We start from the raw sequence: 13,634 nt of genomic DNA, 5'->3' as shown, positions 1-13,634 counted from the left end.
ACCCACTCTAAAACAATAATTTAAAAGATTTAATGGTAAAGATGAAGTGAAGTATGTTAAAGTATGCTTATAGTCCATGACAAATTGTTTTACAACTGTTGAGTAGCTCCCTAGTACACCCGCAAGGAAGAAAATAAGCATTCCCATTTAGGCCATTACTCAATACACAGCTGTTCTGTCCCATCACAAGACCCCAGCACAGTTGTTTTAAGAGTGTTACCACCCACTCCTGTGAAACCTGGGTTTAAAGGCTCCTGCAGCAACTCACAGAACTGAGGAAAGGTGTATTCTGCACCTCCCAACAATAATGAAAGAATATTGCTTTATTACAGAAAGCAACGCTGGTCTACATTCTGTTCACATCACTCTGCTATAAAACAAGATGATGAGGGGTTTTTTTGCAATGAGTTGTTTTCACTGCTTCATACATCCATTTTTTCTGTTTCCACAGGTATTTGGAAGCCAAGCACGCCAAGTATTTCAGAGAAGTATCATTACAAAAGAGCTTGATTACAATGTTTCTGAAAATGAAGTGGCAGCCCTACAACAAAGAGCTCTGCTAATTTTCAATACATTCCTGGGCTAGTCATCTTTCCAGATGTTATACTCACAATAATTACTTTTACATTAGATCGTGTCTGGTGAACTAAGCAACACACATCACAGCACTGAGAAGAAACAAGTATTTCCTCAAGACGCTAAAGAAAGCACTTCTTACAGAAAAAGTAGAGTCCTATTTGCAACACTCACAGAGAGCTGAGAGGAGCTCAATATGAAAGTGTGAAACGGCATTTGTGTTTACCTTTAGATCAGAAGTGTACTCTTGAAATAAATGTACTGATTGACCCCACTTATTGATTTACTCTATTTTGGACTGCAACATGGAGCAGCCTTGTATCACACCAGGAACATTCCCTTGATATAAAGCTGCACCAGTGGCACAAAATTAAAAGCGCTCCAAGTAATAATGGGCATTTTGTCCAGGGGACCAAGCTAGAACTGAGCAGCTAGTTCTGTCTGAAACAGAACTTCCAAAGGTACATAGTGAAGACAGCCCACATGTCCTAGTAAATAACCTGCAGAGAAAACACTTCTTAAAGTTTAAAGAGAATGAAGTCTGTAACTACACCATCAGGAACCACATCTAAGTTATTGTAGCTAGTTAAATATGATAGCTTTTCCCTTTAGTTTTCCCTCTAAAAGCATGTCAGCCAAGCACAGATCTCAGCTCCGTTCATTTGTTACTTCAGAACATGCCTAAACCTTCCCAAATGAAAGAAGCATCTCCTTACACAAAGCAATGACTAGCTGACTTTTATAAATTTTTATAATTCATAAAAAAAATTATAACATCCCTGAAAGGCATGAATCTAATTGGTACACAGGAGCTTCAAAACTGTATGTTTGTGAATTCATGTAAATGTCTTACTTAAGGTAACTTGAAAACTGGGAAAAGTATTCTCTAATTGAAATGAGAAAGGCTTTCTGAATTTTGCTATAGGTCGCTATTTTTCCAGGGGCTTTTTTTGCTGATGGTAAACTTAAGAGTAAAAATGAGGCACATCCAGGCTCACCTAAAAAGATTATTGCTGCAAACTTTTTTCACGCTTCATTTAATATTTTAAAATTTTTTTAATCCTTTTTTAAATCTTTATAAATACCTCTATCATTTTTCATTTGGGAAGGACAAAATTCAACCAATCAAACAAAAAAAAACCCAACTTGTTTTTTCTCCAATTAAAAATGATTTTCCAAACACCTGTCCCCTTGGTTCTAATTAAGCTTTGTATTTACAAAGATGAATTTACACCCACATATTATCATCAATATCAATTCAATTGTCAACCCGAAAATGTGTAAAAGTAACACATATGCCTCTACACTAGGAGCTTTGTAATAACCCACAGAGCAAGTAAATTTCTGTTACAAAATGCTGTTCATCACAGTTCAGACTGATTGGAAAACTTCAATCTAAGTCAGACTATCTGAAAATTTAACTGATTTCTAGTCATGTGCAGTATCTAAAACACAACAGAGAAATCCAAATTTTTCTCCCAAGTCTGGTACTCAATATAGAAACAACTGAAACAGATCCAACAAACTAGATCTATTGTGGATTTTCCATCAGAATTATTTTCCACTGAAAAATGTCTGTTGCAAAATACTAAATAAAAAGTTAGAAAATAGCTTTCAACTTTTCATTAGAAAAATTAACACAGCAGCTGGCTCTCCAACTTCTTGGAAAATTCTTATTGACTTCAGCTCTGCCAATTACCCTACAAATCATGGAGGCAAGAGATTCTCTGTATGAGCACACTAGAAAAAGGCTATGCAGTGTGGAAAACAGTATGGAAAGAGGTTCAGTCTTTATCATCCTTCCAAGTGGGCAGCAGACATATTAAAATATTTTTATTGCAGGTCTCCTGCAAAAGACCTTTGGAAACTCTTTTTTTTTTTTTTCTCTATTGGAAAATACCAAGGTTCTACTTCTCATCCTCATCCAAACCAGACTATTTTTCAACCTACTGATACTCTTCTCGGAAGTTTCATTTTCCAGAATACAAGTTCCAAATTCCAGACTGTGAAATCTGTCCAAAGCAACTCAGACTTCTATTTTCAGCCTGTGCTTTTACCACACTTCGAACATTTGGATTTATGCCAATAATTTTTTCTTAAACAGACATTTTTGGTACAGCAAAAACTGGTCTATAAAAAAGAATTTGCTCCAGTACACAGAAACAAACTTTACTCTCAGAGTTAGAACAGGTTTACACAAGCCAACATTCAACAAAAATAAGATGTCACTGAGCATAGGTACTCCCCATATCTTGTAAGGCTTGGCTGGATTTTGGCCTGGTTTATTTCATATCTTTTAACCTTGCTGTCTTAAAAAGAGCCACAGCATCCTGAGTGTTCAAGTGAGGTACACTGGCTTTGCCTCGTCCACTGTCTTCCCAATAAAGGAAGACATTAAGTGAAGCAAGTAGGAGCCAGGTTCAAAGTAAGTAAAAGGTTCTTCACAAAATCACGAAGCTCCTTCCCAAAGGATGTTGTGGGTGTTAAATGTTTGCGAAGATTCAATGACAATTAGACATTAACACTAGGTTAATGAAGAAGAAACACGCCAAGGAACTTTAGATCAAAATTTTACATCCAGTCCAGGAAGTTCCTTGAGGTGAAAACAGCTGAACATTAACTTGTCCTGTCTCATTCTTCCCCAGGCTTCTTCATAAAATTATGGCTGGAGTCAGAATATTGAGATAAACATTTGTTTTGACCAAGTACAAACATTTTAAATGTTTTTAGTAGACACTGTTATTTTTTTTTTTTGCTTCTATCCTACATGTTATCTTTATATTTTGGATCCAAACAAAAATGGATAGGATTGCTAATCTCCTTTATTGCCATCTCATTTTAGCTCTAGGAATTATTATTCCTGTTTTAGCTAACACCATCATGACTTATATAAAGCATCCATGCTCCAATTCTGTAAGAGAAGTAGTTCTTCATTCCTGTGAAATGATCACGAGCTGAGATCACAGAGTATTTTAAAGGGTGCTGAACATGTGACAATGGAAGGGATTTAAGCATCCATTAAGAGCTGCACAGAAGTGCTTTTCTGAGTCTGGGCTCTAAAAGACCACTGACCTATGCAAGGGCTTTAACACACCATTTTGTTGTCAACATATGCCTGCCCAGTTTTGTCCTATTTTATTCTGATCTGTGTTTTTTTAAAGTTTAATACTTGTTTTCAAACAACTGTCGAGTAATCAAATTGTAAAGCTTCAAATGAGCCTTTCTCTTGGGAGATAATCATCATCGTCTAAAGGTTACATCAAGAAAGAAATACCTCTTTTAAAGAGAATGTGTTTTTCCCACACAGAAACCAAAGGCAAAGGCTGTTTGAATGATAAAATGTTTAGTTTCCATAAAAACTGTATGTTGTCTCCTTTTTCAGGATGGGCCTGAACCACACCCTCACCCAGGAATGAATCTCTCTGGATGTTTGACAAAAGGGATATATCCTGAAAGAGTTTGAGACTGTTTTCATGCAACAACTATATTCTCTATTTCTGCCTGCTAAAGCCCTACACTTATTGCTGAGCACTCCTGTTGACAGAGGATAAAAAAAGAACAAAATGCAAAAGACGCATTTTGAGATGACAAATAATAACTGTGAATCACTCAGAGATGAAACTTTATGCTTCACTTACATCAACTTCTGTTTCAGAAAAACCCAAACTTGTTCTTGCAAAAGTATGTAGAATATGCAATTTGAAGGAAGAAAGTCAAATCCCAAATTAGGCTAAAAAATGTGACTACAAAACGGCACAAAGAAAGGGGTTGGGCCAACTCACAGTCATTGCAGTTGCAGCTCCTAAAATACAAGAACAGATTTTTTACCTAGGACACAAGTTGAATTGGAAAGTCCTATTGAAAACTGAAAGCCTATTCTTCATAGAACACTTTACAGTACTGAAAAAACACACGAACTTCGGATCTTTAGAAATTGTATGTGCCTTATTCCTGTACTGAAAATATATCAAAGAAAACCAGAGGGGATTCTTGGAAACTGCCTGCAAATTACCTTTCCCCTGAAGCCAGTTTTAAATGTCAGGATTTTTTTAGGCTACTGATTGTGCCACAGTATGTAAACAACAACAAAGCATGATGCTGGGTCCTCACATTTTCACCAAACTTATTAAAGTGGTTCTTTTGAAAGCATAATGAAAGAATTCTTGGTCAGAATACATGAGTGGAGCAATGAGAATCCAACCAATGGATAACCAACTCCAGACAACAGGAGTGAAATACCTGAAGGTAATGATGAGGATTTTATACAATCACTTGCTCACTTTCACATGACTCTCTTGAGCTCATGTTGAACTGTTGCTCCATTCAGTATGAACTGAATCACCAGTGGTTCCACTCTGGCCTGTTAAACCTCCCTTTATCTCTAAAGACTTTCTCAAAAATGCAGAAAAAATGCACTTAAAGAAGACCAGAGACATAACTAATAACTCCCTTTTTAGTTCAAAGCATTTTGTCTATTGTGAATGTCACACACTTGAGAAGCTCTAATCTGAAATTTACCGATGTTTTATTCATAAAAAAGCTGCCTGGAACATAAGAAGAAATTCATGATCGCCTAACCTAATCAAAACTTGTATCCAAAAACTTGTTAAAAAAATCTCAGTTTAAAAGTCTTCTTTGCCAACACATGCCAGGGTGGTCAAGGTTTGGAACAGAGTGCCCATGGAAGCAGTGGAATCACTGTCTCTGGCAGCACGCAAAGCAGCACAGATGTGGTGCTCAGTAACAAAGTTTAGCGTTGGACAAGGCAGCCTTGGGTTAACAGCTGCACTCAATAATGTCAGAGGTTTTTTTCCAACCTTAATGATTCTAGAATTTGATGATGTTTAGATGGTTTGGGGAGACTTTTTTTCCTTTTAGAAGTTGTTCATTAACTTCTGTTGCTATTATTATTATTATTATTATTATTATTATTACTATTATTATTACTACTCCTCTTATCATTAACATGCTCATGTGCATAAACATGTTGCTGATTTGGATCCTGTTCATTCACCATACAATAAAAATATTTTTATCACTATCTCATGAATGAACAGAAGCCCATCTAAATGGGCCTATCTTCAGTGAATTAGTTTGCTTCCATTCCTCACTCCAACCCATAACTGCTGACTGCAAGAAGCTCCTGTGGGAGCACAGTAACACAGGAACACACACAGTATCATCTAGTCTTCACATAGTATGCCTCAATGCTTGTTCAATCACAAACATTTCTTCTACAATGATAGCAACTGAAGCAATGGGATTGCTAAGAAATTAGATAAAACACGAAAAACCCTTCTTTTTCACTGCTGTCGTATTTATCCATGCCAAGCAATACTGATGTTAAACAGTAATTATGTGACAGACTACATGTCTGCGAAGGCTGATCTAATCTCTGCTGTCTAATCCCCAAAGCATCTGCAAGAGTCAACCTGCAATGTGCCAAGGGCACCAGCACAAGAGGTGGGTTATACATAGCTCTTTACACCAAAGAATTTAAAAAAAAATTTCAAAAGATGAATACCATTGCATACACTTATTCTAACAATTTTAAACACTCTTTCTCTCCCTATATATTTTTTACTTTTCATCCAAGAAGTCTCCCATGCTACAGCCACTAAAACAATTTCTTATATATTTATACACCAAGGTGCCTCTGACCTAGCAATCTCCAGCAAGTCACTATTAACTGTTGACTTCAAAATTACCTTAGTGCAGTGCTCATCAGGTCATTCTGACATGGTTCAATTTAAATTTCCCTTTCCTGCTTTCCCTTCACCTCTGGCAAATCAGTACTTCTACCATGGCTGTCCATGATGACTGCAAAACACTTTCCTAAGATCTGCTTTTAGAAACCCAGCCTCCAGCCCAGTTTTACTGTCAGCAAATCCATCCTTCAGTGAAACCAATCCCTTTCCTCCTCTCCCCCAAGATATCCTGTCCTTCTTACAACCCAGTGTTTGGCATTTAAAATATCTTATTTTTTCAGTTCTATAAACATCTAGAAAGTAAGCCTTACCTGGCACTGAAAATGGAGTTAGACTGTCCTGTTCATTTTCCTCCTCTTGGCTCCCCACAGGGATGTTTCCATTTTCAATATTCTCTTGTCTCCTGTTCTGAAGTGCTTTGCTTGAGCCATTGGCAGACTGGATCAACCGCTGGCGCTGCAGTGTCAAAACACAAAACTGCCATAGTTCAGAAAGCAGTTCATAGTTCACAATTTACATTGTGAAATCTGTCCAGTCCCAGTCACATAAGACATGAAGTTTCTCCTCAAAGCTTTCCTCCCAGTGAACAACAAACCTGCCAGTGGTCTACCTGTCTTCATCAGGCATCAGGTTTCACCAGGTTAACCATCCACACAAAAATTACTGGCAGGAGCCTTTCAAGCCATGGTGGAGAATGTTGTAATATTTGTTGTTCCACACCATGTTTTAACCAATCTGGCTATTCTAAAGAACTTCTCACTCAACAGTTCCCACTCAAACCAGCAACAGCACCATAATCAAATGGTAACACTCGACATCTCTGCACAATTAGAATTGGCGTATGAATGACTCATTATCCAGGAGTTTTCCTTTCCAGATCCAACTCTTCTTCCTCCTTCTCAACTCCATTTATTGAGGTAAATTTGAACTTCCTATTTTTAATTTCAAAAGCAAGACTAATCCCTGTTGCCCTTGTCCAAGTACATGAAGCTCATAATTAGCCCTGCAAACATGCCTAAGAACTGCTGCAGTTCCAATACACAGCACAACAGTTACAGGGATAGGTTTAAAACATGCACTGGAGAATGTTAGATGCAACAGTAAGTTCTTACTTTTATATTAAAAAAAATATTTTTAGTTCATTAGATGAGGCAATTCAGGGTTGATAAGTGTTCTCTTTTCCTGACAAACTAGCAAATTCCTAACAAGTCCTCTGAAATGTCTTGAAAAATAAAATAACTGCACATCATGCAAAAAAAAAATTCTGAAAGCAGTATCAACACACTATAGTGAAAAATAGAGAAAAATCTTATCAGAATCCTTTGCAAAACTTGTGAAACATAAGTGAGAATACGTAAGATCATACATCCAAAATGCTCAAGTTTGGAGAATGTTTTTTGCAGATGCTGAAAGAGACAAGTGTCAGCTTTCTATCCACACAGCCATTAAGAATTTCTCTCTGATCAATGAATTGACTTCAAGGATTACAGAGTCAACTGTTGCCATGTGCCCTATCTGATCTTTTCCTCCTGACCATAACACCTTTCACTATTTCACTAGATTCTTGTTACAAATATATTAATGGTGCTTTCTTTTACTGTGTATTCATAAGGCTGGCTAAACACATGAACTGTGTTATGATATTGAAATCTATTTACTTGGCAGAGGAAATACCTCTCATATTTGATATTGTCGGAGCAAACTATAAAATCCTGCCTTCATAAAACCCACAGTTGGTAGGCCAAAGACTTCACCCCTAGTACTTCAGCAAGCTCAGAACAGCCTCACTTGCCAAGTCCTGCCACTTCAGCTGCAGGGTATGGAACAAGCAATATACAGTGTGACAATGTAACAAGTAAGAGATAACTGAAACTGTCCAGAGCAAACTCCCCTCATGAAAATATTTTGGTCCATTTTTATTTTGAGTTGAGGATTACAGTCAATACTAAAGAGATAGGCAAATCTCTGAAGGGATCCTGAAGTGTTAATACAACAAGAGCAGTTTTTAAGAATTTTGGTTGCTTTGTCCATTATCCTATTTTAACCTGACCACTTTTGTAAAAATCAAAACCAGTTCTTCTGCTATATCTAAACCTAAACGTGCACATATGCACACACACACAGAGAAATAAACATCTTCTGTCAGGGGGATAAGATAGTCTCTCCTTTTTGACTGCTCTCCCATTAAAACAGGCAGCATCACTAGTTGAGAATCAATCTTCAAATCTGTTCCCATAGAGCTGCTTGAGAAAGACATAGTTCTATCCCAGCTGCAGGAACATGGGAGAATATAAATTCCAGGATCACTCTGAGCACAGCTTTTGGGTAACCCCCCTGCCTCACGGCCATTTTCTGTTTTCCTAATGAACGTACCTCATTAATGATGAGTCGGCTTGCCATCCGCATTCTGGTGCGTGGTCCAAATTTATTTGTAATCATAATCCGTAATCCAGCTTCAGGGAACCGGTATTTGGGAGGACTGGAGCAGATGATCTCATCCACCATCACAACACTGTTTTTGCCATACTGCTGTATCCCCTTCACTAATGACCACAATGGACAGAGTTAGCAGTGTCATTGACCTTACCATGCATCCCATCACCTAGACTCAGGTATTTTCAGGCCCAGGTGGGGGAAATATTGATGTGAATGCCTGAATTTTTGAGTTATTTTCCTTTAATATTTCTGCAGTCTGGTGAATCTGCTCGTCAGTTGTGCGCTTTGTTTAGATCACATGCTGGAAAGGGATCTCACTCTACTAAGGTAGTTACCAAGCCACTGTCAGGTTAGTGGGAGCAGTTTTTCCCCAGCTGTTCATGCTGTAGTACCAGTTTTCTTTGCTTATGTCCCACTAGAGTTTTGTACCCCTTCTCTAGAAGTGTTTGCACTGTGGCAGTGTAGACAGCACTCCTGAAACCTCTAAAGCGATTCCATTGGATCAAGGTGCTGCACATCCAAATGGCCCTAATGTTGTGCTCCCTCCTCCGGGAAATCTTCACTTTACCTTCCCAGAATATTACCAGTATCTCTCACATGAAAAGATTTGAAAGGATGAAAAAAAACAACTGTCAAGAACAAATCTATGCTATAAGTAAGCCTTTGTTAATATAAAGGAACCCATACCAAGTTTAGAATTACAAAGTTAACAAAATTCTACCATGTTAAGAACATGTAGAGACAAAATTTTATTGGGAATCAACACAAGTACAGGCAGGGACTTTAGGAGCTCACCAACAAACCAATATTCTCACAAATGCTACAGACTACACACAGCAAGCAGAGCAAGGCTCAGCAGACAGGAGACATACCCATGTGGTGTTAGAAAGCAGGGCAGGAAATACATACATGACTGTAATAAATATTAATTATTACATAAAATATTATGTACATTAAAATTTCTTTTGCTGCTTGTTTTCTGCTTTGCTCAGCTTGGCCTCCCCCTCTCCCTCCCCTTTTGTGTTGTTACTTACATTAGGAAGAGGAGGAGAATTTAGGAGGTAGAAGTGAAAGATAATTAGTGCATGGTTCCAGTCAGGAAGCAAAGGAAATCTAAGAAAACATTCAACTCAAACAGTGGAATTAAAATGGACCTGTTCTAAACACAGAGAAGTCTATATTTTTACTTTTGCATTGTTACGGTGTTGAAATATTTTTGTTTTTCAAGAAGACTGGATCCATGCATGCATCTAAGTCACATCATGCAATAAAGGCTTTGCTGTCTCAAGTATCTTCTAGCATATTTGCAGTTGAAGAAATACATCCTCCATAATGCTTCAACAAGAAAGAAAGAGTAACCCTGTAAATCACCAATAAACATCTGTAACTTTTACCCTTCAGCATTTGAGTGTCTTGCCTTGTTTCACTAAAATGGTTTCAGTGAGTACACTGGGGTCACCTGAAGTGTCATAAATATGAGACCTCTGGTTTCACAAAGAAATGTGCCCTACTCAAGGAATCCACTCTGCAGTCTTGCTTCCAGCTTAACATCTCTAATACAGAACAGAACTAGTAATCATTTTACATTTGCTAAATGTAAAGGAGCAATTATCCTCCTCGATCCCAACACCTAAACTAAATTAACCTCGCTGAATACTGTGACTGATGATGCAAAGGAGCTCATCCACTCCTGTGACTCTTGGTGTGTAGCAGTTTTCCTGTGAAGGAATATATAGCCAGTCAGGTTTCCTAGGAATCAGCCCTCACAGAACAGGAGTCAACTACATAAGTCGTACATTTGCTTTAGTTAAAGAAAAAGAAATGTTTGACAGCAATGCTGGTAAGGCAAAAAGGCCAGATATTAACAGTCTCATCAGATTAACTGCTCCCAAGTGAGTTCCTCCAGAGGATTAACCAAAATGCTTCATCTTACAGGGACATAAAAAACATAGAAGCACTAAAGTTACGCTGAAACTGTTTCTTAGAGCCCTGTGTAGACAGTGAGCAAACGCTCAGCTTTGATAAAAGTACCATAATTAAAAACTCAGCACTGATGTAGAATACCTCATGCTAAATGTATATATAAGTAACAGCTATTCTGGCTTACTGTGGCACATTGCTCTTATTATTTTCAGTTTGACTCCCTTAGCCTGTTAAAATACATACCTTAGCCCCATATAATAAGGACTCCACCTAAAAGTTGTTTCAAGAAATGTGAAAAGGAGAAAAGCCTTCTGCATGTCTTAAAAAAAATCTACTGAGAACAGCTTTTATTTCCAACAAACTTACTGCTCATCACCAAAGGTTCATCACCAATAACCCTGTCAAAATCAACAGAAAGCTTCTCAATGACTTTAGCTCTGAAACTCAGTCCCACAGAAACCCACATTTCTGGTTTCAGGCAGGGGTCAAACCATGCCACCTGGTGGAAATTTGCATCAACATAATAAAAGTCAAGGGTAATACAAATTTGTTCTTTGAAAATTAGAGAAGTATTCACAAAGTACATCCATTTTGCCTTTACTGTGTGTGCAGAACTCACCCTTGAAATGAAATTTTTCTTATGGCCAAAATCTCTCTTTTTTCTTTCTGAAACTTGAGTGATAAAAGGTTTTATATGGTACCACAGGAAGCTCTTGAAAGTAATGAAACTCACAAGCATAAAAGCGTTTTGCAGTGTTACACTTTTTACCTGCACCCTGAGCAACAGACTATCCTTCCTGGAAACAAAGTTCCTCACTCAAAGCAACTGTTCTCGTATGGGGAGTAATCAGGCTTTCCTCCTGTGGAAAATGAGTTTAAGGTCAAACCTACACCTTGGTGAAGCCAAGGGAGGGTTTTTTTGGTGGATCCTAAAAGCTGCTAACCAGTGGTTGAAAACAAGGCAGAGGCCAGCCCCAGTTCTCTCCTTGCTATTAGCAGTGCTCCTTTCTGAAAGCTGCTGCTGGGGAAAATGCAGCTCAGCTTGTGAAGCCAGCATGTGTCAACTAAGAGGGAGTCACTGATGGGTCACGGCATATTTTAAGAGAACAGGAGGGAAGAAGCTAGAGGCAGCCATGTGATAGTTTTCTAGGACAGAATCTTAACACATAAAGCAGGTAGACCAACGCTGCCATCCTCCCCTCCCACTGCTCACTCCAAATCCTTAATCTCTTCTTTCTGTACTTTCTCATCCCAGGCATGTTTGCCTATGACAGTATCTACACTCTCACTCTTTGAACAATTGTCCCTCCAATGCAGCATGTATTTGTGTAATGAGTGCTGGAGAAGGCAAAAGGAATCTGACTGAAACTGCAGTATCAGTGCATCTTTGAGGAAAAACAGAAAAGAAATCTGATGTGAAAAGTTGCTAGTGGAGCTTTCTTGCTTCTTTTCTGCATGCTCTTCACAAGCATTCAATAATCTACACATTTCCTTGGAAAGGAAAGCAGGTGGACAGGCAAGCACTCTGTGCTATCGTCTTTTTACCACAAGGGCCAGAGAGGAGAGGCTGCTGGGAGATTACATCAGAACTCAGCAAATTCCTCAAAAGTAAAACCAGTAACATCAGAACCAGAACTCAGCAAATTCCTCAAAAGTAAAACCAGTAATATCTGCGGTGTTTAACTGGATTACCCTTCTCCCATGTCTCAACTTGCATGTAGGAGGCATCTACGAAAACTTGCATGGACACAAATCTACATCCAAGTGACAGACCTCACTGCATCAGAGCCAATGCTCCCAAAAGTTCATTATAAAACGAGATGAAAGTATTTCAAAGTCACCACCATTTAATTATGCTACAATGTCCTATGAGAAGAAAGTTTAAGAGTATTGTCTAAACACCTTCCCTAGGACCAAAGCAGCAGTGTGCTGTCACTGAATAAACCTGTAGCTACCTATACCTACCCTAAAGAAATCCCAGCCTAAACACTAAAAAGCAGAAAAGAGTGGGATTCTCTGAGTTTGCTCTAAATTTCTGTTGGGCATTATTTGTTATTAAATGAGGACCTTTCAAATGCTACCGACATTGCTAATAAGCTCAGTCTCCTAGAACGGGAGATGTTTGCCAAGAACAAAGTGGGGAGAATTCACTTTTTAAGAGCAGCCCAAGTCACTAAATCACATGGTCTGTGCTTTGAAAGTGGAATGATTTTGCTCTACAGAGAAAAGAGAGAATGGAAGAGAAGAGGGATTAGACAAAGATAAAAACAGGATTAGAAAACAAGCCAAAAATACCCAGGTATTTTTGCTTACTTTCAGTATCAGAAGCTGGATACCATCCTCTTTCCTTTATGACTGACACAAATAGCAAAGAACCTGTATTTTTCAATTTTACATATGTGTCTGGTGATGTATACAGACTATTTAGGCATGTGAAAACCAGTGTTCTGAGGATCTGAACTCAACATGTAACCCCTCTTGCCCACTGATCTGCCTATGTCCTTTCCTTCAACATCCACATTTCAGCTTCTCATTCCAAACTAATTTTTGAAGTGAAAATTGCCTTTTTCCTGGTAAAAAAAAATATATATATTTCTTTCACAATGATGTAGCTCATCACTGAACAGGAGATAAAAAGGCAGCAAAAGTGCCAATGTGCAAAGCAGCTTGTTTTCAGAATATATAAAAAAACTCAACACTTTTTTTTTAATGTGGCAATCTGACTGCTGAATTACCAAGTTAACCAGGCTTACGATTGAATAGCGACGCTGTTTTGATCCGCATTAAAGAAACAAAAAGGATATCCTGTGAACTTTTTCCAAGTCCTGTCTGCTCAGCCTTACCTTTCCATAGTAATGGAATAGATGGGTCATCACAACTAGAGGCATAACATTTATTACCATCTTCCAGCTCATTGTTGACTGTGTCACCATTTCCAACATTCTTGCTTTTAAGGGTGAAGAAATTTTGCATCCTCACGTTGTACCTGAA

The 13,634-nt window shown here is 38.2% G+C and overlaps 1 protein-coding gene across 1 annotated transcript in view; it reads right to left on the bottom strand.

Moving 5' to 3' along the window:
- The window catches only part of SLC24A4 (solute carrier family 24 member 4), an 86,405-nt gene that overhangs the window by 11,844 nt on the left and 60,927 nt on the right, over nucleotides 1-13,634 (bottom strand). The window contains exons 10-12 of the mRNA XM_066188692.1: nucleotides 13,487-13,629; nucleotides 8,658-8,827; nucleotides 6,596-6,740 (exon numbers count right to left, since the gene is read on the bottom strand). Coding sequence (XP_066044789.1) covers nucleotides 6,596-6,740; nucleotides 8,658-8,827; nucleotides 13,487-13,629 — 458 coding nt within the window. The remainder of the gene's footprint in view (nucleotides 1-6,595; nucleotides 6,741-8,657; nucleotides 8,828-13,486; nucleotides 13,630-13,634) is intronic.

Source organism: Chamaea fasciata, unplaced genomic scaffold (assembly GCF_029207755.1).
Source record: "Chamaea fasciata isolate MVZ Bird 193981 ecotype frontalis unplaced genomic scaffold, bChaFas1.0.hap1 SCAF_7, whole genome shotgun sequence".
NCBI classification, from domain to species: domain Eukaryota; kingdom Metazoa; phylum Chordata; class Aves; order Passeriformes; family Sylviidae; genus Chamaea; species Chamaea fasciata.
Note: the sequence above shows the minus strand (reverse complement) of the source record. Positions and strands in the feature narration are given on the sequence as shown.